Consider the following 26732-nt stretch of genomic DNA (forward strand, 5'->3'; position numbering starts at 1 on the left):
ACACCTTGTGCTTTCGGGCACTCCAGTGATGTTGCAGCTCTGAAATATGGCCAAACTGGTGGCAAGTGGCATCTTGGCAGCTGCACGCTTGACTTTTCTCAGTTCATGGGCAGTTATTTTGCGCCTTGGTTTCTCCACACGCTTCTTGCGACCCTGTTGACTATTTTGAATGAAACGCTTGATTGTTCGATGATCACGCTTCAGAAGCTTTGCAATTTTAAGAGTGCTGCATCCCTCTGCAAGATATCTCACTATTTTTGACTTTTCTGAGCCTGTCAAGTCCTTCTTTTGACCTATTTTGCCAAAGGAAAGGAAGTTGCCTAATAATTATGCACACCTGATATAGGGTGTTGATGTCATTAGACCACACCCCTTCTCATTACAGAGATGCACATCACCTAATATGCTTAATTGGTAGTAGGCTTTCGAGCCTATACAGCTTGGAGTAAGACAACATGCATAAAGAGGATGATGTGGCCAAAATACTCATTTGCCTAATAATTCTGCACACAGTGTATAACACAGGACTTGTTGTTTAATACATACCGTATATACTCGAGTATAAGCCGAGTTTTTTAGCACATTTTTTGTGCTGAAAAACCCCAACTCGGCTTATACTCGAGTCAGAGTCTCTATTATGGCAATTTACATTGCCATAATACAGACTGGGGCTGTGGGGGCTGTGAGAGAGCGTTACTTACCTCTCCTGCAGCTCCTGTCAGCTCTCTCCTCCTCCGCGCCGTCCGTTCAGCACCTCGGTCAGCTCCCAGTGTAAGTCTCGCGAGAGCCGCGGCTCTCGCGAGACTTACAGTGTGAGCTGACAGAAGAGCTGACCGGACGGCGCGGAGGAGGAGAGAGCTGACAGGAGCTGCAGGAGAGGTAAGTAACGCTCTCTCACAGCCCCCACTGAACTGCCAATGCTGGACCACCAGGGAAGGAGAGCCCCCCTCCCTGCCATATATCAAGCAGGGAGGGGGGACGAAAAAAATATGTAGTAATAATAAAAAAATAATAATAATTAAATTAAATAATAAAAATAATAATAATTAAATTAAATAAAAATAATAATAAATAATAAAAAAAATTAAAATAATAAAAAAAAATAAAAAAAATTGCCCACCCCCCACCAAGGCTCTGCACACTGCACACACACACTGCACTCATATACACACACTGCACTCATACACACACACACTGCACTCATACACACACACACTGCACTCATACACACACACACTGCATTCATACACACACACACACTGCATTCATACACACACACACTGCATTCATACACACACACACTGCATTCATACACACACACTGCATTCATACACACACACTGCATTCATACACACACACACACACACTGCACTCATACACACGCTGCACTCATACACACACGCGGCACTCATACACACACGCGACATTCATACACTCACACTGCATTCATACACTCACACTGCATTCATACACTCACACTGCATTCATTCACACACACTGCATTCATACACACACACTGCATTCATACACACACACTGCATTCATTATACACACACTGTAAATAAATATTCAATTAATATATTTTTTTAGGATCTAATTTTATTTAGAAATTTACCAGTAGCTGCTGCATTTCCCACCCTAGTCTTATACTCGAGTCAATAAGTTTTCCCAGTTTTTTGGGGTAAAATTAGGGGCCTCGGCTTATATTCGGGTCGGCTTATACTCGAGTATATACGGTATTTCTTTCATTGTTGCATAGCTCACTCTTTGTTAATAAATACCAAGCTATAGAGGCCTCAAGCAAAGTGAAAATAAGTACCTACATCTCTAAATGAACCAACTAATTCCCTCATATTTTTTCTATTCTTGTATACATAGCTATATTCAATTAAACATATATTAGTGCTGCTCTCCAAAGCTGGCTGGGTGACTGAGTGTGCTAGTCTGTTCCGCCAACAGTCTGATTGCAGGAAGAGGTGGTTTGCAGTGCAAAGTAAGATCTCACCATGGCTAATAGAATAGAAATAGCCCTGGTTTTGTCCAATCAATCAATTTGGAGTTGGCCAAAATTTGGCCATACAAATTGAAAATATCTAATTATTTTAATAGCCTATGGAGCCTATATCACCCTGTGGATGACGGCATATCTACTAAACAGTGCACAGCCAGCAGATGCTCACTGTAATTAAAAACTAGCAACTGGGCAGTTATGGCTTCCTTGTCACTTAGAAAGAGTGTCACTTAGAAAGAGTGTTTTACAGGCATTTTGCCCTGTAAAACACCAGGGGGGACCTGTGCTGTGGGCATTGGGTGGTTGCTTAAAATTAAATAATGGTGGCCAGAGAAGTGGAAAAGGCCACCCCCATAACTATTACTATGTAACCCACTCACCCTAATAATACATCTGGAACATGAAAAATTCATTCTGACCTTCACATATTTTTTATTTTTTTTAATCTTCTTTTCTTCAGCCTCATTACAGGCAAAATATTCTGTATTTTCATCGCTATCGGACGATATTCTGTATTTTCATCGGTATCAGCCGATAGAGATACCGATATTGCCGATAATACAGTATCTCTATAGGCCAATATCATGACAAGTCCAACGGTCCTGGAGGGCCCGCAGCAAGCGCTTACTCACCTTCCCTTCAGCTCCCCTGTCTAAATCTCGCAAGTCCCACGGCGCTCAGAGGGTTGCCACAGGTTACCATGGCAACACTCCGTGCGGCACACAAGCCGCAAGATTTACACGGGAGCTGCTGGGAAGGTAAGTAGGAGCTTGCTGCGGGCCCCCACTGCACAGTCCATGCCATATCCCCCCTCCCTGGCCAAGTAAAAGAAAAAAAATGCCACCCCTCTCCCCCATTTACACAAATTACATACCTACAGAAACACACACTACACACACACACTCTGCATTATATATACACACACATACACACTGCATTCATGATATACACACACTGCATTAACTATGCACACTACACAAACACACACACTCTGTATTCATTATATATATATACACACACACACACACACTCTGCATTCATTATATACACACACACTACACAAACACACTGTATTCACTATACACACTGCATTCACTTTCCTCACACTACACGCACACTGCATTCACTATACGCAAATTACACACTACATTCACTATACACACACTACACAAACACACACACACACACACACACACACACACACACTCTGCATTCACTATATATATATATATATATATATATATATATATATATATATATATATATATATATATATATATATATACACAAACACTCACTGCATTCACTATACACACTAGGGATCGACTGATTATCGGTCTGGCCGATATTATCGGCCGATATTTGGTATTTTCGGCAAGATCGGTATCAGCCAATTCAAATACCGATATTGCGATAATATATAACAGGTCCTGTGGGGGCCGGCAGCAAGCGCTGACTTACCTTGCCAGCAGCTCCATGTCTAAATCTCGCGAGACCCGCGGCCGCAGAGCGTTGCCACGGGTTACCATGGCAACGCTCCGCGCAGCACTAGGAGCCGCGAGATTTACACAGGGAGCTGGAGGAGCTGCTTGCAAGGTAAGTCAGCGCTTGCTGCCGGCCACCACTGCTCAGTACACACCCCTGGACCACCAGGGATTAACATATCCCCCCTCCCTGGTAAGAAGAAGGGAGGGGGGACTAAACAAAAAAAGCATTTAAATATTTAAAAAAATTAAAAAAAAAATGTAAAAAAAAAAAAGAAATAATTAAAATAAAAAAAAAATGCCCCCCCTTAAATTACATCACTACACACACTACATTACATACACACACTACACACTGCATTACATACACACACTACAAACACACACTGCATTACATACACACACACTACACAAACACACACTGCATTACATACACACACACTGCATTACATACACACACTACACACACACTGCATTACATACACACACTACACAAACACACACTGCATTACATACACACACTGCATTACAAACACACACACACACACACTACATTACAAACATACACACACTACACAAACACACATTACACAAACACACACACTGCATTACATACACACACTACACAAACACACTGCATTATACACACTACACAAACACACACTCTGCATTCATTATATATATATATATATACACACTACACAAACACACACACTTCATCCACTACATGTGGCATGTATATTTTGTGCATTTACCTTTCGAATTAGTTATTTTTTTTTCAAAATGGTAAATGTACAGAATATCGGCAAGTTATCGGCTATCGGCCTGAAAGTTCACAGATTATCGGTATTGGCTCTAGAAAATCAATATCGGTCAATCCCTAATACACACTACACAAACACACCTTGCATTCATTATATACATACACTACACAAATACACACTGCATCCACTACACACACACAGCTCCCCTGTCTAAACACACTGCATCCACTACATGTGGCATGTATATTTTCTGCATTTATCTTTAGAAGTAGTTTATTTTTTCAAAATGGTAAATGTACAGAATATCGGCAAGTTATCGGCTATCGGCCTGAAAGTTCACAGATTATCGGTATTGGCTCTAAAAAAAAATCAATATCGGTCAATCCCTAATACACACTACACAAACACACTTTGCATTCATTATATACATACACTACACAAATACACACTGCATCCACTACACACACACAGCTCCCCTGTCTAAACACACTGCATCCACTACATGTGGCATGTATATTTTGTGCATTTACCTTTAGAAATAGTTTATTTTTTCAAAATGGTAAATGTACAGAATATCGGTTATCGGCCTGAAAGTTCACAGATTATCGGTATCGACTGTAAAAAATCAATATCGGTCGATCCATAGAATATTTCCATAGATAGGAATATTGTCTTTTATAAGTCTCCTTTTGGGGACTTATTTTGTGTAAGGTGTGTACAGTTCCATTTTAAAGATATTAAGATAATGTGTTTCTGTATAAGAGATTGGTTATATGTTTCCATGGGGTTCTGAGCTTGAATGGTATTATATATTTCAAATTCCATCAACTAGGTATATTTTTGTCTCTTAATTATATTTCTGCAATTACAGTGTTTGTTGGTGCAGTGGATGTTGAAGTGTCATCTGCATTTGGGACATGTTCTTCAGTTTCCTCTTGTACGAAGTCAGTCACACCCAGTCATATGTTAAGTACCACAAAAGCCGAATCCCCCAGTAAGAAAAATGGTTTGCACTTTCCAGTGAAATCACGGCTCAATTTTACCATTGAAGTTCCTTCACAGGTGAGTGCATCATTCAATGCATTCAAGTACTAAGTATTGTTATTGTTGATCCTTGGTACTACCAATATGAGTAAGAGAAAGAGCCAGGAATCTGTCCTTTTCTTATTGTCCCGGCACTACTGCATATAATGGAGAAATGAAGAGACCATAGCAGTGGCTCCCAGCCTTGTCCTAAAATCACACAAACAGTCCAGGTTTTAGGCATTTCTGAGTTCTGTTTCGGTGGAGAAAACTGGCAACTGCTGGACTATATTCTGCAATCAATCAATTAATAAAACTTCATAGCCGTTATGTAATGTGAATTGTGAACAGTTTGTTTTTACCTGCACACTTATGTGGTAGGTACGAAAATCAATGACAAACATTTTCTTTATTAATCCAGTTTTTTTATATACATTATATACATTTTCAGAGTAATAAACCAGACTAATAAAATGTCATATTCATTAACCTTTTATGCATTGTATACTACATAAATAATAATTTTTCAGTTGCTCAAATTTCACTCTTTGCACCTCTGCTGATACTTCTTTCTGTACAGACTAGAATTTACATAATATAAAGCCATCCCTTGATTCCTGTTGATCTCTTTATATCTGGTAGCGTTGAATAGGTCATTATTGTGATCTGGCCTTGGTGTTCCATCTGTTAAGGGAGAGCCAGTGCAAAGTGGGGCTCCTTCTTGTAATACTGCCAATTCCACAATGTACTAAATAAAGTACTGCTGGGGGCACTTTAGGTGCTCTCTCGCAGTTCTGCCTGTCAGTGAATGAATTAGAGCTCTACCTCCTGCAACACTTGGACTCATCGAGTGAGTGCCAGGCGAAAAGGATTGCCACATGGATTCCTGTGGATTGACACACCTCGCCCAGAAGTAGAGTTAAGGCGTATCTATAGAGAGAATAAGTGACCACCCCCTTGTGTCCCAGACCCACATCAATCCAAATAGAAACTTTTCCTTTTATCTCTTTTGTACTTGCCACAGAAATAATAATTGCATCTATGAATTTGTTACCATTTCTCCATTCCATAGATATGTTACATTTCTTACTTGTGACCCAATATAGCGGACATCATAATCCCTTCCCCTATGGTTAAGTTATGCCAATCATATTTGGGCTTGTTTAGACGATGGTGCTTGTCCCATTCTAAAAATAATAAAAATTAGGCTTAATTATTATTCTGTGGGTACATGTTAATGTTTCTTTTGGATATGATACTTGAACACAAGGCTAATGATCATTAACATATTATAAAAAATAACTCATCAATTAAGAGGCAGAGGCCATATGGCTGAAGGCAGTTAGTTTACATTGGAACTAGACTTCCAGGCCACTTCTCACACCTTACAGAGCTGTTGATTAATCAAAGGATCAATCCATGCTGTAAACCATCTGCCTCCTTTCACATTCCTATGCAATTCACACAATCCCTTCTGTCATCAGACCTTGCAACCAAGTGGCCAATTCATATATGCACGACACAGATTTCATGACATGGCAATATTCTATTGTGCAACAATGAATTATGTACCCTTGGCGGGACACCTTCCATGACAGTGTGTTGGTAAAAGTCTGGCGAGCCCCATAATAGCATCATGAATTGTATTTGCTTAAATCTTAATTATAATTTATTAATCATACAAATATACTTTTGAAGTTCTTTTGCATGCAATTTTCAATGTGTCTTGAAACAGAAGCTAAAAGAGTAGTAGAACAATGTTAATTTTATTTGTTAGGTTTTTTTTTTTGTGTGTGTGTGCAACATCTAGATATCTTTAATGTTAAGTAAAGGACATGTCCTCTAACAGTCAACTCCACACACATCTGACTTATCCAATCTCCACATGTAAATATGACCCTAAACCATTCTCACTCAAATCCTACTCAAAGTTAAACTCCACACACATCACACTCAGTAAGTTACAAACAATAATATTGCACTCAGCCAGCCACACACATCATACTTTGCCCCAGCCACACACACACCTGTGGTGTTGGGGGCCTTTCTCACTTCTTGCCCCTGACATCAAGTAGTGCCAGCTTTCATTATAGCTAAGATTAGTACACACCAGGTGATAGAGGATAGGAAGTCAATAGTACCTCATCAGTTTTTAATTACTCATATAAAGTATGATATTTATATCTCACCCATCTGATGCTGTCCCAGCATCTCATTTCACATGTTGTGTTTGGTAGGTGGATCCTTCTGTCTTGGAAGCATTACCTCCTGATATCAGGGAACAGGTAGAGCAAACCTTCACCGTCCAAAATCAGGTAACATCTTCTGACAACAAAAAGGACCACTCAAATGGGAGCAACACGATTGGTTTCCAGCAGCAGACAGTGGCAACTGTTCTCTTACAGATACCACCACTATCAGATCAAGGAGAAGAGACCGGCATAAATGTCATAGCCCTTCCAGCCTTCTCACAGGTGAGGTACATGGTAACTTGCCATTACTGTGTTTTTATACTTTATTACTAATATCAATTTTATATATTTTGGAACCAAATCCATGTTTGTGAATGTTAGGGGTTTTAAGACTTCTTTTTGTAACAAAGAATTCTACTGAAAAAAGACAAGGATGCACCCAGATGGCTAGAAATTATATTTTGTTATCCATTGCCACATTTTGGGTGACAACTATGATTGTCTTCTTAATTGTACATGTTCTGCCATACCTTGTTTGTTTTTTAACAATGTTTCTCACAATGTTTTATTATTGTTATTATTATTACTCATTTCTTCAGGTGGACCCAGAGGTATTTGCAGCACTGCCTGTTGAACTCCAGGAAGAACTAAGAGCTGCTTATGGTCAAAGGAACCGACAGACAGAAAATAGTATTAATCTAAACCCAGCTTTTGGTAAGGGCAATTGGCATGGTAGATGCAGCTTATGATGTATATTTTATTTGAGAGGTCTGGGTTACTTTTCGTTTTTCTTCTGATGATTATTTTTGCTTTTACTGGGGAAACAAAGTTAATATTGTAACTATATACTTCATTTTGTTTCCTTTCAGTTTCAAAAAACCCTTTATTGCAATTGAAAAAGCATGCTATGAAGTCGAAAAAAAAGAGGAAAAAGAAAAATCAAACAAGCCCTACAAAAAAGATCCAGAGCCCATTGAAAAACAAGCTCTTTAATAGCCCTCTTAAAAATTTTGTAACAACTGGAAGTCCTCTAAAACAAGAAGCCATACCCCCTGCACAGTCTCAGGTAAATTGGGTCTGGAGTGCTTAAACCGCAATAGGTGGTATCTAATAGAGTTCTTTAAAGCATGGTTGTCTATCTTCATAATAACTTATGTTATTTTAATGTTCTATCATGAGCTTTTTCCATCCTGGCTACCATTTTTAAGTTGCTGAGTATAACTAGGTACTGTTTAACCTTAAGTGTAAAACATAAGGACTCTGGCAGACACTAGTCATACTTTAATTAAGAGTTGGTTGCTAGCAGGTTAGATTTCTGTCCACAAACCTCTTCTAGAGGTGTCTTTTTATTTCTGAAGTCTGATTAGGGTGTAGTGACAGTGTTAAAGGATCACTTTAGCATTAGGAATATAAATCTGTATTCCAAATGCTTAGAACTATATAGGGGTCCTTAGAAAATCACTTTCAAATCCTTTAGTTAGACAGACTTGCTTAGACACATTAGTCTTAAAGGAGCACTATAGGGTCAGGGACACAAACATGTATTCCTGACGCTATGGGGTTAAAACCACTATCTAGCCACCCTGGTCCCCGCATGCCTCCCTAAATATAGTAAACTCTTACTTGTATTCAAGCCTGGAGCTGCTTATTTTGTCCTGGTTTCCTTTAGATCTGCCCACTGCCTGCTGACATCAGCAGAAGTGGTAGCCTGATCCAATCACAATGCTTCCCCATAGGATTGGTTGAGACTGACAAAGAGGCAGATCAGGGGCAGAGCCAGCACAATTCAAACACAGCAATGGCCAATCAGCATCTCCTCATAGAGATGAATTGAATCAATGAATCTCTATGAGGAAAGTTCAGTGTCTGCATGCAGAGGGAGGAGATACTGAATGTTTGGATGCCTTTTAGGCAGCCATGACCCAGGAAGGATCTCTAACAGCCATCTGAGGAGTGGCCAGTGGAGTTACCACTAGGCTGTAATGTAAACACTGCATTTTCTCTGAAAAGGCAGTGCTTACAGCAAAAAGCCCGAAGGTAATATTTATACTCACCAGAACAAATTAAATAAGCTGTAGTTGTTCTGGTGACTATAGTGTCCCTTTAAATAATTTGAAAGGCTTATTCAACAATATTAAATTAACATTTTTGGATAAACTGTTAAAATAATTTTTAAGAAATATTAAATAATAAAAAATATATATCCTGGGGAGGGGAGAGGGGAGAGGGGGGTGGCGTGACTGTCATGGTGGATGGTTGCATTTTGACCAAGCTCCTCCACTATTCTGCCATACAGAGCGATCTTCAAACTCAATTAACCCAGCTTGGGTCACATCTTGTATAATCTTTGATCCTTGACATACGGGTTATGATGAGCAGCAGTCAGAGATCCATCAGGAGTGTATATACTCCACCGTGGCTGCAGCGGCCTGGTGCGTGCCGAGCGGGAGAAGCGGACGATCGTACGGTGCGGAAGTGCCCAGACACAGCAGCCTTTGAACAAGAGCCCCGTTATGCACACCCCCCTTGGACCGGTGGGGGTGATCCCGGTCCACTCCTTGGAGACTTTCCAGACCAAGTAGGAGTGTGGGTTGAAGGCATGGGGGATTGCAAACCCTACCACAACTCACCTATAATGGTGGAGACCTTGTTCCACTAGAGAGAGGGACGCACAGCTCGATATCATGTCCAGGCTGGACAAGACCGTTGCCAACTTCTGGCTGCAGCACAGGTTACACTACCCTACTCCACTGCAAGCAGACGACCATTTACCTCGATTGCAGTCCCAGTCATCTCATCGGGAGTCCTCTGATTCAGCGGAAGAGCAGGCCCAAATTTGGTGGAGGAGGGAGCAGTGCAGCTCGCACAGACACAAGGCAGCACAGACACCGGTGTCAGCGCAGACCGCGACTGGACATAGGGGAATCCCACCTGCAGTGTATGCAGTGCATTGCCTACCTTTCCACGGGCCCAGGGTCCTGAGGATTACCTACCCGGCGCAGGACTGGACTCTGCCCACAAAGGGCATAGGCTGACTTGGGCTCTGGGACTGTGCGAGCATGGGCTCCTGGTGAATCATCTTGTTTTCTTGCTGGTATCCTGGTGGGGCAGCTGTGGTATTTCTGGCTTACCTGCGGCTTTTGGCACACTCTTTCCTAATGATTACTGTCTCACATTTACTGGTTAACCCTCATTGTTAGCACCAGCACATATTATCGTCTCAAAGACAGGGGGGGCTCCTACAAGAATTTTCTTGTTGTCCTCTATGCTTCTCTATCTTGTTTATTACTATATATAAACAAGTGCAGTCATTTTGACATTCTATCCTCTAACGCTGTCAGGAATGTATATGCATGATTCATATGTATGATTTTCAATGCACTACTAAAATAAATTACAAAATAAATTTAAAAAAAATAAATATATATATATATATATATATACTTTTCTCACTTTATATTTTTTGGCTTTACTCTGGGTTTTTTTTGTAGGCATTGGATACACGTATTAGTTTTGTGAGATTTTATAATTGGACAGTTTTTTATAATTGTCCATTGTAGATTTAGTTTTGAGTTTCTCTAGGACAGGAGTTCCCAATTAATTTTTCCCATGGAACCCTTTGACATAGTGTATCAACATCGTTGAACCCCAACCCCCCAAGCCTCCCACACCCCCTGGAATTTTTTTTTTAAAAAATGTGCAGTTTTTGTATGTGTCTGTGTGTCAAGGTGTGTATCTGTGTTTGTATGTGCCAGTGTATGTTTGTGTGTGTGTCTGTGTACCTGACACACAGATACACACACACACACACACACACACACTGGCACATAGTGGCACACAGATACACACACCTTGACACACAGCGTGTGTGTGTGTGTCTATGTATCTGTGTGTCAAAGTGTAAGTGTGTGTATCTGTGTTTTGTATGTGTCTGTGTATCAAGGTGTGTGTGTGTGACATAACCCCCCCACACATGAGCCGAGGCTTAATGCTGGGTAGAGATCTGTTTAATGGCACACACAGCAACAGTATTTATGCAGTATACAAACTCCTCCTGGGAGATAATTGAGTTAGAGGCTGGGCTAAGCTCAATTATCTCCAGGACAGAAAAATACAACATTTTTAAAACACCCCAAAATACTCTGAAACCACACATAGGTCACATGGATAGCTGGGATCTGGGTGAACGATATATACGAAAATCACCCACATCCGTTCGGTGGTTCGTCCGTACCATCGCATGGAAGTTTTGACCGCTTTGCCACGAGGAGTAAGCCGAAAACAGTTCCAGAGAAAATGTAGCAAGAGCCGGTCTCAGTTTGTGAGGCTTTTTCCTGAACACCATAAGAGTTATGCGAACGCTGGTTCGTGGATGATGTTCCCCTTGTTCGGTAGTTTACTTTTACCGAACGGCGTTCGTGAATACGAAATATTCCACGAATGGGCCGTGTGTGGAAGTCATCCGGGGTTCAGCAGAGTGCCTGGCCGAAAAGAGTTCCAGGCACTTGACAACCAAGTCCCGCTGAGTATATTCGTGTGTTATGATGGCCGCCATCCATTGTTCTTACCACGTGCGTTTGACTGCACGAAATGGCGGCCACCCAGTACAGCGTTCGGCGGAATCCTTTTGACGTGGTTTTCGAATGCCCATGGTGTTAATAACTTAATTGGTGTTCTAGGAGGTGGGTCTCTGTTCGGTTACCGAACAAATGGGCAAACAAAGTGGGGAATTGGATAAAATAGTCTAACGAAGTCCATAAGATGGGGTTTTTCTTCAGTGTGTATCTGTGTTTGTATGTGCCAGTGTGTATGAATCTGACACACAGATGCACACACCTTGACACACAGTGTGTATCTGTGTCAAGGTGTGTGCATCTATGTGTCAAAGTGTGTGTACCTGTGTTTGTATGTGCTGGTGTGTGTCAAGGTGTGTATATCTGTGGTTTTATGTGCCAGTGTGTGTGTGTGTGTGTGTGTGTCACACAGATACACACACACACTGGCACATAGTGGCATACAGACACACAGACCTTATCACACAGATACACACACTCAGATACACACATCTTGACTCACAAATACACACACACTCAGATACACACATTGACACATACACATTGTCATATACACTCACTGACACACTTAGATACACCCATACACAAACATATACATTGTCACTGACAAACACATACACACTCACTGACACATATACTCTTTGAAAGACACACAAACACATACAAACTCCCTAACAGACACACATACAGTTTATTATTTAAAAAAAAATTTACTCCAACCTATCCCCCTACCTTTGGGAGTGCTGTCATGGAGTATCTATGTCTCTGGGATGAGCGTGTGTTCCCTGGGTTCCAGTGGGGCGGCTGGGCTGAGCGTGTGGCCTCTGGGATCCAGTGGGGCTGCTGAGCGGCAGGCGTGCGAGCGGCGAGGGAGCAGTGATCTCCCTGCTCAGCTCCCTCGTGCGCCTCTTAGTGATGCCAGAGTGACGTCATATTCCGGCTCCAGCATCACTGCTGTGCGCATGAGGGAGCTAAGCAGGGAGATCACTGCCCACTGCTCCCTCGCCGCCCACGGCCATTTTATTTTTAAAAATGTCGGCGGAACACCAATTGGGAAACACTGCTCTATGGGTTACTTCCATTTTTTACATGTGGCAATGAGACACCAGCCTCTCCTATTTCATTTCTGACACTGCAAAAGGGAAAAGATTTCCATGTAAATAACTATTGTGTTTATACTTTTGAACAATAGCTTTAAAAGGCACCTGTCATGTCACTTTCCATGAGGCAGAAACTAATTCCTCCTCATATTTCATCTATACATTGTGCCAGCCAAATCACTAGCAAATGTATAGATTTATTGTTAAAATTGTGCTCTTTCTCCCTCCTGGCAGACAGACATCCGCTGATAATCTGTCTCCATGAGAGCATGCCTATTTCCTGTCCTCTGACCCAGCTTCGATGTGTTGCTGTGCGTATGCGTGCAATCAACATGGCACTCCAATAATCCGTGTGGAAGTTCTGGCAAATTACATATCTGACAAAAATGTGCTGTGCACCCACACATACAGCCAAGAGGGGCTCCCCCAGACATACTACTTACCTGCCCATCTGGTTCAGATAGATTGTATGTAGCACTTTTTGTGCAAATTGAGCATCTACTTGCACTTACTTGATTTCTTTATTTTCAGTATTTGGATTTGGCCCTGCTTTAAACAACAGGGTGCAAGGTTAGGAGTGCAGAGTTATTAAGGTTATTTTAGATTGTTTTGGGTACTGCAGCAACCCCTCTCCTCTATCTCTATATGACCCTAGGTTAAACAGGAAGCAGGGAGCATGCTATCCCCACTCACACACTTCAACCCATGACAATGTTTTCAGCAGGAAGGAAGAATGGATTGACGACTGACGTCACTCCTTTCAGTGGGGTGATGTGCTGTCATGAAGCCAGGTTCACTTTAATGCACAACATATTGGTAAAAAGCACAGCATATAAACATATATTGGTTAAAAATAAAACATGTGAGTCAATGTATTGCCAACATACAAGTTAAATAAAGCCATTCGTAAAAAGATGTTCAGTAACATGTAAACATAAATCATTCTATTATATATTTTCTTTCTCAAGCATTTTATTTACATGTTCCTTTCTAGGTTGAATTAGGTGCTTCAACATCAAATGATCCAGGACCACTGAATCAAGCAGCCAATTCCTTCAGAGCAAAACCTCCCAATCTGGCTGGTGCTATTGAATTTAATGATGTGAAAACATTGCTGAAAGAATGGATTACCACAATTTCGGGTATGTCCTACGTGTTTCCTATTGATATTTAATAATAATAAAACCATACACCATGTGTGTTTCAATAAGTTAGCCTTTTAAAGGGCGGGGGGGGAGGAGCGGTGACGTACGGACGCACGCCACATTTTGCGGGCTTGCTAACCGATGCTGGCAGTGTGGGGAAGAAGTGTGGAGAGACACCAGCTCCTGAATGCAGGAAAATTTGAGCGGAGGTAGGAGAGTCGGCAGACGGCAGGAGGCAGTGGATTAAAGACGGACGTCTGAAGAACTGGGAGATTGGCGTATTTGTACAAATAACGATACAAACATTGGAAGATACTCGTATATTATGTAGAACTGGCTGGATCAGTAACCATAAGGTACCATATGATACTGTTTGAAATTGGATTTGTTGTGTATACAATACCTGATTATAGGAGGCAAATGTATACCAATTTGGATGGTGAAATAATTTAGAAAGTCCACATATATATCCCAAAAAAAAGATTTTAATTGGATATCTTACATAAACAAAGGTGCAACAACGTCAGGATAAGATTAAGAGAAGGATAGGGGGGAAGGGAAAAAGCTTAAAAATACTAGAGGGTATAAAAGAAAAAGCACCATTTAGAAGATAATACCCTTCTGAAGATTTAATCATTAAAGACTAATAATTAGCTCAGAAGAAAAGATAGAAGATCAAGAGGTCATCTGCTCCGTATATATATATATATATATATATATATATATATACGGAAACATACTGCCTAATTAATCTGCCTAATTTGCCATATCCCCCTAGCCCCCTTTGTTTTTTATTAAAGTTTTAAAGTTTTACAACAAAAATAATTAATAGCAAAACATACTATTTGGGGAAAGAAAGGGAAGAAGGGTATCCGTCCATAATAACAGTGAACATAATATTACAGTTACATTCTATTCTGTATCACATAATCGTAATAGTAGATGGCAATTATAAACCATAGGTTGCTTTAACACAATTTTCCAATTGACCCAAACTATATTGAAGTTGCACAAATAAACTGGAACTTTGTCTATATGACATTTCGTGCATTTTATTGTCCAAAACTAAAATTAAAATGTATTTGAGTGATGGGGTAATAGGTGATTTCCAGTATCGTGGCAAACATGAGTTAGCAGTAATTAGGATGTGGCCTATGATAATTCTATCTATTTTGGCAACAGACTCTGGGATTTTTTTTAAATAATGCTAGTTCGGATGAAATCCAATCCCAATGGAAATGGATGAGTCTACTTCCATGATTAGTCTATGTATTACTTTCCAATATTTAGAAAATTTTGGGCAGAATCACTAATTGTGGGCCATGTTACCTACACCTCCGCAATCCCTCCTACACCGGTCAGAGTATTTGTTGTTCATATTGTGTAGGCAGGAGGGAGCCAGATACCATCGATAAAGAATCTTTTAATGATTCTGACAAAGATGGTTTGTGCTATACATGATACCCTTGAGAGCTGAAAAAAAGTTAAACTATTCCTCCAGAGTCCAGACTGTATTGCGTACCTAGCTCCCTCTCCCACGACAACATGTGTTCTAGTTTAAAAGAGGGTTCAGTGTTGTATAGTGAGTAACATGTAGACAGTAGCCCTTTTCGCCCTGGGTCATGTAAAAATATTTTTTCTAATTTAGGGCCCTCCAGAGATTTCATTTCTATCCACTTCTCCAACATTAAATTTTTCCTTCAGTATTTCGCTAATTGCTGTGTATTCTGTTCTTATCGGCTAAGCAATTTAAATTGTAGTTTTTCAAATGAAAGAATGGAATTGCCCTGAAAGAAATCATCCAAATGTGTCATAGAATGGCTGTCCAAAAAGTTGTGTCTATAGTAGGCAAATAGTCGGTTAAAATTGAGATTGGCATAGCTCTATATAAACTTGAGCTCGGAACTTTATTCTTAAAAACAATATCCCAGGCCTTGAGTGTGGTTCTAGTAGATAAAAACATAGTGGTTGTTTTAGGCCTTCTGTCCAAATTAAACCATAGAGTATCCTTTAGCGAGGCTGGTAAAACTTTATTTTCCTCCATCTCTAACCATCTGGGTTTGTTGTTATGTACATTAAAACTAACTGCTGTAGCGGCATTAGTGGCAAAATAATATTTGCGGGTGTCTGGTACACCAATGCCACCGTTAGATTTGTGGTGCTGTAAAGACGTTGATTTAATTCTACAAGGCTTGCGATTCTATATAAACGTTAACATAACCGAGTGAATTTAAAAAAAAAAGATAACGGGATAGACGGGGGTATTTTTGAGCGGTATTATCAGGTATACACAAAGAAGAAAGATATAATTCCCGGCCCTCAACAATCCACTGCTGATACCCACTGTACCAAAGCACAATAATAGAGAAGGGGAAAGGAAGAGAGAAACGTAAGAGACACCTATTCCTCCTGATAGACAACTGTTGACCTATCAAAATAGTGACAAATAAGTGAAGCTAAGAATACTAAAAAAAAAAAAAAAAGCATTTTTTTCTCCTCAGGCTGAAAAAAAGGGACAAATTAAATAAAAATCAAGAGAAACACATACTGTATATACTCGAGTATAAGTCGAGTTTTTCAGCACATTTTTGTGCTGAAAAACCCCAACTCGACTTATACTCGAGTCAATGTCTGTATTATGGCAATTTACATTGCCATAATACAGACAATGGGGCTGTGTAGGAGGGGGGCTGGCAGGGAGCTGTTACTTACCTCTCTTGCAGCTCCTGTCAGCTCCCTCCTCCGCGCCGGTCCGGTCAGCACCTCTGTCAGCTCCCAGTGTAAGTCTCGCGAGAGCCACGGGGTCATAGTGCGACTCTCGCAAGACTTACACTGGGACTTGCAGAGGGAGTTGACCGGACCGGCGTGGAGGAGGAGGGGGCTGACAGGAGCTGCAGGAGAGGTAAGTAACAGCTCTGCCAGCCCCCCTCCACTGAACTGCCAATGCCACTGGACCACCAGGGAGTGAGAGCAAGCAGGGAGGGGGGACGAAAAAAATAGAAAATGTATACATAATAATAATATAAATAATACTTAAAAAATAATAAATAAATAAAAAATTAAAATAATTAAAAAAAATAATAATAATAAAAATGCCCACCCCCCACCAAGGCTCTGCAACACACACACACACACACACTGCACTCATTCACACACACTGCACTCATTCACACACACTGCACTCATTCACACACACTGCACTCATTCACACACACTGCACTCATTCACACACACTGCACTCATTCACACACACTGCACTCATTCACACACACTGCACTCATTCACACACACTGCACTCATTCACACACACTGCACTCATTCACACACACTGCACTCATACACACACTCAATGCACTCATACACGCACACACTGCACTCATACATACATACATACATACACTGCACTCATACACACACACACTGCACTCATACATACATACATACACACACACACTGCACTCATACACACACACTGCATTCATTATATACACACACTGTAAATAAATATTCAATTAATATAATTTTTTTAGGATCTAATTTTATTTAGAAATTTCCCAGTAGCTGCAGCATTTCCCACCCTAGTCTTATACTTGAGTCAATAAGTTTTCCCAGTTTTTGGGGTAAAATTAGGGGCCTCGGCTTATATTCGGGTCGGCTTATACTCGAGTATATACGGTACATTTGCAAGGAGAGGAGAATCAAGATATGCTTACCATAGAACCTTTACATGTAAAGGGTATCACTCCACAATATCTGAAATCCTGTCTTGACAATCAATTTGAAAAAAATCAAACAACAACTAGAAACTTTGTCAGAGAACGTAAAAAGTGATATAGAAAAAAAATGACAAATCGGATGGAAAAAATTGATGAGAAACTAGAAGTACTATCTTATCAAAACAAACAGTTGGAAGATCGTGTAAAATCCTTGGAGCAGTAGACAGTTAATCTTAAATTGAAATTATTTGAGAATGAAGATAGAGCACACAGGATAAATCTCAGAATCAGAGGAGTACCAGAGAATGTTGCTATACATGAGATGGGAAAATATTTGGACACCTTTTTTATCTTCTTAGATAATCAAGGCTTAAGTAATAACTTCATTGAAAGAGCGCATAGATTGAACAAACCGACAAATATAGCAGCCTCTCTCCCAAGAGATATTGTATCATGCTTACATTCATATAGATTTAAAGATCAAATTATTCAAGTATATAGGAAGAAGGCAAAAAAAGGTACGAAGTATGTGAATATTTGCGTATTTCCAGATCTGTCAATCAACACAAGACTGCAAAGGAAACAATACGACCCTCTCACAATAGCTCTAAGATCTAAAGACATAAGATATATGTGGACTTTACCTGCAGGAATAGCGGCAACATATGAAGATCACAGAAAAGCATTTTCGAATGCCAAAGGTCTCAGAGAGAGGATGCAAGAAATGAAATTACTTCCTTAAATAATTAAGAATATCTTAGAAAGATGGAGTGAAGAGGTTAAATTTATTTAATTTTATTTTTTTCCTCTCTCCTATTTTTCTCTCTCTCTATCCTTTTTGTGTACATGGGGAGATGGGAAATGAGTATGTAGGTGTGAAAAAGAGTGTAAAAGTAAAAGAAATAAGTATTTGAATATAAGGTACACAATAAGACTCACTTCAACTACTTGAAGTAGTAAAATATTGCAATTAAAGAGAAGGGAGAGATAATATACAATAGGGAAAGAGCAAAATCCGAAAGACACGTATAAGAAACACAATCTAGATATATCACTAATAGAGAAAGATAAGACTTAATAAGGAATGTCTTAATGGTATAGTGTCAGTGAAAATAGAGGGTGAATACACAGAAAGTAAGAAGTGAGGATAGAGTTTACATAATGGTAAAAAGAAACATAAAACATTAAATTATACAACAAATAAGTAATATATAATATAGATTAAGTATAAGATTGTACAGTAACTTGGGGTGTATAGTTTGTGTTAATTTAGGGTGAACACACATATAGTAGGGTAAATGGGTAGGAGAAAGAAATGGGACAGGGAAAATAGTATATTGAGATGGAGGGTAAAGTGATAATGTAATATTTATTTATTTTCTTCTCTTTCTCCTTTTTTTACTACCTCTGTTTATTGGTGAAAATCTTTGCTGGTGGAAATTCACCGATATTATAAATATAAAAGGCATGAATCCTGCCAGCCTCGGAATTAGCACTGGGCTGCGATAACGGCCGTATTGGTTTCCAGTACTTGGAGATACGAGAAAGAGGATTGTGGTCCCTCTTACCCTCTTGTCTCCATGCACTGGCACCTCCCAGGGGTGGTACATCCTTGGAGAGGAAGGGAGTGGGGATTTTTAGGGGAACTTAGTAAAAATGTTGTATTTAAATTATTATGCTATAAGAAGGGGAGGGAGAGGCTGCTGTCAATCAGGGATAACCGTAATGCTCAAAATAAAGAGAAAAGGTGTGTAGAACTTTTGATATTAGAATAGTTACTGTAAACGCGCGTGGCATTAACGCGCCTCAAAATAGGTGGATATTACTAGATTTTCTCCAGAGAGAACAGATTCAGATCTGTGCATTACAGGAGACCTCAATATGCAGAGCATTTAAAACAGACAACCAATTTATATTTTAAAGGAAATAATAATGAAGAGGTATCATCTTCTACAATATAGCGCGCCTATAAAAGCGTGATACACGGTCATTTAAGAAAAATAAATCACCAGCGTTACCTGAGCTATACTTACAACCAGATTCTCTTCGTCTCCAAAATAAAAAGGTTCCCTCCAGGGAAAATACACTAAAAATCATCGAAATAGAAAAACAAATTAATAAGGCACTAATAATAAGAGCAAATTATGAAAGGCTTAATTAAAAAAAAAATTAAAAAAAAAGTATGGTATTATAAGGGCAACAAACCAGATAAATTATTATCCAATCAAATTAAAAAGGAAAAATCAAATAAATGTATTTCTAGAATACAATATAAAGATCAAACTCTTATGATACCTGAGAAAATAGTATGGGCTTTCCAAGATTATTATAAAACTCTATATAATCTACCAATGGCGCCCTCTAAGGTTGACATTAACCCCTTAAGGACACATGACATGTGTGACATGTCATGATTCCCTTTTATTCCAGAATTTTGTTCCTTAAGGGGTTAAGGAATTTCGAAAGAAGAGTAAAATCCCTAAAATAACGCAAGAGCAACTGCTCTTATTAAATTCACCTTTTAGGGAAGAAGAGCTAAATAAAGTTATTGGGAATCTTAAAATTGGGAAGTCCCCAGGTCTGGATGGGTTCTCAAATAAATTCTTTAAAATTTTAAAAGATAATATCAAATCTCAACTCTGCAAACTTTTTAATGACTTCGGTAAGAGAAATCCAATCCCAATGGAAATGCTACAATCAAATATAATACCAATTTTGAAACAAGATAAAAGCAGTTTGGAGGGCTCTAATTATTGGCTTCAAATTGTTGACATTAAATTGTATTCCTCAATTATAGCAGCGTGACTGAATACAATTATTGGGAAAATAATACATCCGGACAAGGTAGGATTTGTTCAAAGCAGGTCCGCAACCACTAGTATTCTGAAACTAATAGACATCTTAGAAATAGCCCTAAAAACAAGACCCCTCTCCTAACCCTGTCATTAGACGCAGAGAAAGCTTTTGACAGGGTTGGGTGGAGATATTTACAGCATTCATTAACAGCATTTGGCTTGGAGGGACCCATTTTTGATGCAATCATGGCATTTATATTTAAATCTATCAGCAAAAGTTGTGGGCAACTGGTTCAGCTCTGAACGGTTCACATTGGGAAATGGAACTAGACAGGGCTGCCCGTTGTCCCCCATATTATACATAATGTTTTTGGAACCTTTGGCAGCAGCCATAAGGGAAGATGTGGCAATTAGAGGATTTTATTATGATCAGACCCAATTTGTTAGATTTAAATGCAGATGATGTTATTTTAACACTACAAGATCCACTCAGCTCTATGGAAGCCGTAATGAATATTATAAATCAGTTTGCAAAGATATCCGGATATAAATTGAATAATCAATTGCGCTAGGTAGTAATATTACAGCGAGCGATAGGAAATTGTTAAGCGATAAATAGGAATTTAAGAGGGAGTCAAACTCAATAAATTATCTAGGAATTCAAATCTGCACAGAAATTACAAAAATTGTCCAAACAAAAACAAAACAAAACCTTTAGTAAAAAAATTAATAAATTGACTGGCGAAAAATTCCAATCTCATGGTGGGGTAGAGTAAATATTTTGAAATCGTACATCCTCCTTAAATGGTATATCTTTTTAGATTAATTCCACTCAATTTCCCAGAGACATGGTTAATAATGATACAGACAGCATTTAGGAAATTTGTATGTCAGGGGAAATCCCCACGAATAAATGCTAATTTATTGATGTCCAATGTTGTACAAATGTATAGGGCAAGCAGACTATCACACGCCAGAAAATCTCCACAAAAAAAAACAGCATTCCTTCAAGTTGGTGTAAAATTGAACAAAGTATATTGAATAATCAAAATCTAAGCATAGTTTTTTGGACAACCCCAGAGTCAGACAAAGCTCAGAAAGAAAGAGGGAAAAAAATCTATACTTGTTTCCTAAAACTATTCTAGATATATCCGAAAGTTGGAATAAGATCAGAATAAGTATGGGCCTAAAGACTAAAGTGATTGCGGAAAATGATATTAAAATCTTAAAATATAATATACAACTATAAAAGTAGAAAGAATTGGGCATAACAAATATTAAGAACATTATAGCCCACAATGAAATAAAGCCCTTTCGACAGATACAACAGGAATATGGTTTACCAAACACAGAAATTTTCTATTATTTGAGGTTAAAAGGATATATCAAAAACCTTTATACATTGGGGACACAGATCAAATAGATAAACTAATCTCCTTTTATCTAAGATATACCCAGTACTATTAAATAATTGTTGGAAATGTGGTTGAATAATTGGGACTGTATGAACATCTGGTGGTTGTGCCCACCGATACAGATATATATACAGTTATCTTGTGCAGAGAACTATTTTTGTTGTACATAGGAATGGGTTCATGGTTAAAATATAATCAGGATTTTGCCATACATATTCTTATGACGGCTAAGAGTGTAATTGCCAGACATTGGATGAGAACCAACACTCCTATATGGCAGGACGTGGAGAAACAGTTGCTACATCAATTAAGGATGGAGAGAGGTTTGTGGATACAAAAAAAATATTCCAGTATATTGAGTTCATATTTAGAGAAACTGGGCCACAGCAAAAGATATTAACCCCTTAAGGACACATGATGGAAATATTCCGGTTTATTCCCTTTTATTTCTGAAGTTGTGTCCTTAAGGGGTTAATAGTATAGATGTAAAGATGTTTAATGATACGTTTGAGCGGTACTCCCTGATTGACAGTAGATGGGGTGGGGGGGGGTCTTTATATTTCTAATAAAATATATCCAGTAATAATGTGATCACTATAACGTATGACTGTATCGAAAAAAATTTAACACAACATTACAATTTAATAATATTTGTATCGTACTTGATAAAGAAAATAATAAAAGTATTAAAAAAAAATAAAAAATGTTAGCCATCAGCTTCCCAATATTTTATTCAAAACATTCTTGCCTCTCGTATTACAGTGAATGGATAGTGTAGAATATATCAGATCTCTGGAAGTGAATGTATCAATATGAGGAGAATCTTTTGCACATATGTGAGCTTCGTGATATGAATACATGAACAGGTTTCTACGAGACATTATTGATCCTTTAGTGTCCATTAGTGCTATTGTGACTTTGCCTTCTCACCCCTTTTACTCCTCCTTGCCCTAGACTACAACCTTTTACCTGTTCTTTCATGAGTATGTTACGTAGAATATTAAGTTCTGTTAAGAGGGAGTGGTTTTGCTTCTCGGTTTGAAAATGTGTTTAAGAATGTTAAAAGAATAACTTTTGGTAGGCTGTTTGAAAACATCTACCTACGAAGTTAGTCCTTTCTCAAATACACTTTGTAAAAACTTTTAAAAATTTACGTATTAGACTTTGAAATAGCCAGATCTTTGGAAACCTAATACAGTCTACTGGTATATACTTGCGAGATGACACACTTGCATCTTAGTGCAACATTGTAAATAGGTTCACACTGCACAATTTGCACTATGTTTGTTTTATTTTTTTCATGTTTGCCACAAACAAGAAATAGGTGTAAACTAATTGTATTATAGCACTCCACTATAATTTGGAGTATTGTACTTAATATACTTCTAGTTGCATGTTTGTTCATCTTTGATGTGGGTCACAAAAAGAACACCTACACTAGTGTTGAGCTTCCTTGTCTTCACTTATTGATTATCATAAGTGTTTTTTTTTTTTTCTTCTGTTATTGTATAACTTATAATTCTTAATCTGTTCTTTTCCACTAGATCCCATGGAAGAAGACATACTCCAGGTGGTAAAATACTGCACAGATTTAATAGAAGAAAAAGATTTGGAGAAGCTTGATTTGGTTATAAAATACATGAAAAGGTATGTGCACACAAAACCCTTTACTACATGATATTTGCAATAATATGTAGAATCTAGTTGTAAAGAGAAACCCTTCAATTTCATAGTGATATAAATAAATTATTTGAATTCCTAGTGGCATCCTTGAGTCCCATGCATGGAGAGATTATCTAAAACATTGTTGGAAACAAATGCCACTGACAGATCTTACAAACCAAAACAGCCATAAACATAACCCTTCACTTAATATGATTTTAATGTAAATATATCATTTTATATAAATATTTTGGTCAATCAATGTTTACGAGTGCCCCTGTACCCAATTTGAGATATAGTGGGTTACACTATGGGACCATAAGGTAGGGACAGAATTACTGTTTATCATTATCATCCTGGGAACTGTCCCATCTGCAAAAAGCTCCCAGTGAAAAATCCGGATTAATTTCCCCCGAGCCTACTATCTGAGAGGGAAATCCATATGTTGCAGTATTTAAAGGGACACTCCAGGCAGCCCTTTTTACTCACCTTGTTCCAGCGCCCCCTATTTCGTCAAAATGATGAAATAGGCGGGCGCGAGCAGGGAGCAATCAGACGCTTCCATTCGGAAAAGTCATTGCTCCCTTGTGCGGCGAACATACTTTATAGGGCGGCATGAAGTCCTGAGCACACTACGCGCGGCCGCGAGCTGAGCTGTCAGTTTTTGCCCACCCCCTCTCCTGACAGGCAGGAGAGGGAAGGCGCGCACATAGTGCCTTTTCTCTCCTGCACACGTCAGACGTATTTTAATACGTCTGATGTGTACATGGCCTTTTTAGGGCCATGCATGATAGGAAGTCCCTCTGGTGGCCGTCTGAGTGACAGCCACTGGAGGTATTCCTATCAATGTAAACACTGTTTTTTTGTTTTTTTAAATACAGTGTTTACATTAGATTGCCTGCAGGGAGCTATAGATCTCACCTGAACAACTACATTAAGCTGTAGTTGTTCAGGTGACTATACTATAGTGTCCCTTTAATCCCAGCAGTTTCATCTGCAGGCAGTATGGTGGTAAGTCTTTGGTTAAAAAAAAAATATATATATATATATGGTAAAACATAAGTTATAAAAGTATTAAAGGGTGGATCAAAAGGTTTGTGTTTGTTTTCTACTTGTGAGTTCCCAGGATAGTGTTTTTGGCAGCTGCCCCTTGTTCTAAAAAAAAAAAAAAAATATATAGACATCATACAAAGTAAATGGAAATAGTGAGATAACCACAACACTGGGTGCAGGTAAGCCACTACAAATGGGACACACTCCCTATATCCCTTAAAAACAAGTGCAACGGAAAACTGTACAACAACCAAGTGCAAATACAGTGTAGGGTGCCACTTTCACAAACACAGTGGTGAATATAATTACCAACTGGATGATGAGCTTGTAGAACTCACATAAAAATAAAAAATAAATATAGTGCAAACAAGCTTTAATAACAAGAGATTAAAAAACAGAATAAAAATGCCAGGTCGCGTAATTTCCCGATGTGTGCGCATGAACGGCGACACCGTCACGCCAACGTCGGCCGCCCATGTGCGTTCCACTGTGGAACGCAAATCAACTTTATTTATATCTGCACATTGGATGGGACTCTGTTTTTATATGTCTATGGCCACACGCCACACACATCATACAAAGTTAAACTGAAGGCCCAAAGCTGACAAATGCACTGTTGATCATGGAATGTTACAAATGTCTTATAAAACTATTAATGCATGCCTTTCTGATATGTTTTCCAGGTTAATGCAGCAGTCTGTGGAATCTGTGTGGAACATGGCATTTGATTTCATTCTCGATAATGTTCAAGTCGTTTTACAGCAAACTTATGGAAGCACATTGAAAGTTTAACCTTGATAAAAGGTAGAGGAGAGCCTGGTGCCCTCTAATTGAATCGCTGTGCCATAAGTGCTTGTAAAGTATTGCATGAAATCAATGCTCAAACTTTTAACAACAAAATAGTTTTAAATTGCTTTTCATTGAGAAAATGTTCTTTTTGTACATTTTTTTTTTCATTTTCAGGAAGTGCCAAATTTGTCAGTATTGCATGTAAATATGTGTTTCAAATTCTTTTATTGTAGAATAGGCTCTATTTACAAAATGTTTATAAAAATTTTATGGATTTTTACAGTGAAGTGTTCACAGTTGTTTAATAAAGAACTGTAAGAATGTTTTGTACTTTGTCTGGATGCCATTGCCATTTGTGTCTTTAATAGAGTTTACTAAAAGTGCACCAGTCATGGTACTAAATTTTAGCTTAAAAAAAAAAAAAAAAGTATACATTGTACTAGCAAATTGATAGATTTTCTGAAAATTCTATGAAAATTATGTTCCCTCCACTAACCTGTCAACCAATCCTCACATCTCTACAAGCAGTTTTCCTATGCCCCAGCATAGTGCAATCCTCCCAGCAAGTCAGTCCTACTTTGCCCAGCAGGAGAGGTATCACTCTCTTTTGATGTCAGCATTACAGAGGAGGATTGTCCTGCTTGGGAAAGGGTTGCGTCAGAGTAAGTGTTACATTACTTATGTCATCTAGACATAAGATTGGAGTGGAGCGTTAAGTTACCTCAAGATAACTAACACACAGCGCTCAAGCATGAAGTTCAGTGAGTAGAGGCAGATCCTTCCATCCTAGTCAATACCCCCAGGACCACCCTAAGCACCTAGAAAGGGCAGCAGTAGATAGGTCATGGTATCAAAAACCGGTCTCCAAAAAGAAGAAACCTAAAGAGCTATAATCAATCCATACAGGAAAGGTTGGGTTAAAGGACCACTCTAGGCACACAGACCACTTCGGCCTTATGAAGTGGTCTGGGTGCCAGGTCCAGCTAGGTTTAACCCTTTTTTTCTATAA

General features: G+C 38.9%; 1 protein-coding gene across 1 annotated transcript in view; it reads left to right on the forward strand.

The window, feature by feature from the left end:
• The window catches only part of REV1 (REV1 DNA directed polymerase), a 126070-nt gene extending 100079 nt beyond the window's left edge, over window positions 1-25991 (forward strand). Inside the window, exons 17-23 of the mRNA XM_063458810.1 lie at window positions 5131-5321; window positions 7520-7756; window positions 8074-8188; window positions 8344-8540; window positions 14143-14290; window positions 23764-23866; window positions 25618-25991. Of these exons, the coding sequence (XP_063314880.1) occupies window positions 5131-5321; window positions 7520-7756; window positions 8074-8188; window positions 8344-8540; window positions 14143-14290; window positions 23764-23866; window positions 25618-25726 (1100 nt within the window). The 3' untranslated portion in view covers window positions 25727-25991. The remainder of the gene's footprint in view (window positions 1-5130; window positions 5322-7519; window positions 7757-8073; window positions 8189-8343; window positions 8541-14142; window positions 14291-23763; window positions 23867-25617) is intronic.
• Window positions 25992-26732: the final 741 nt, after the last annotated feature.

Source organism: Pelobates fuscus, chromosome 1 (assembly GCF_036172605.1).
Source record: "Pelobates fuscus isolate aPelFus1 chromosome 1, aPelFus1.pri, whole genome shotgun sequence".
In the NCBI taxonomy this organism is placed as follows: Eukaryota; Metazoa; Chordata; class Amphibia; order Anura; family Pelobatidae; genus Pelobates; species Pelobates fuscus.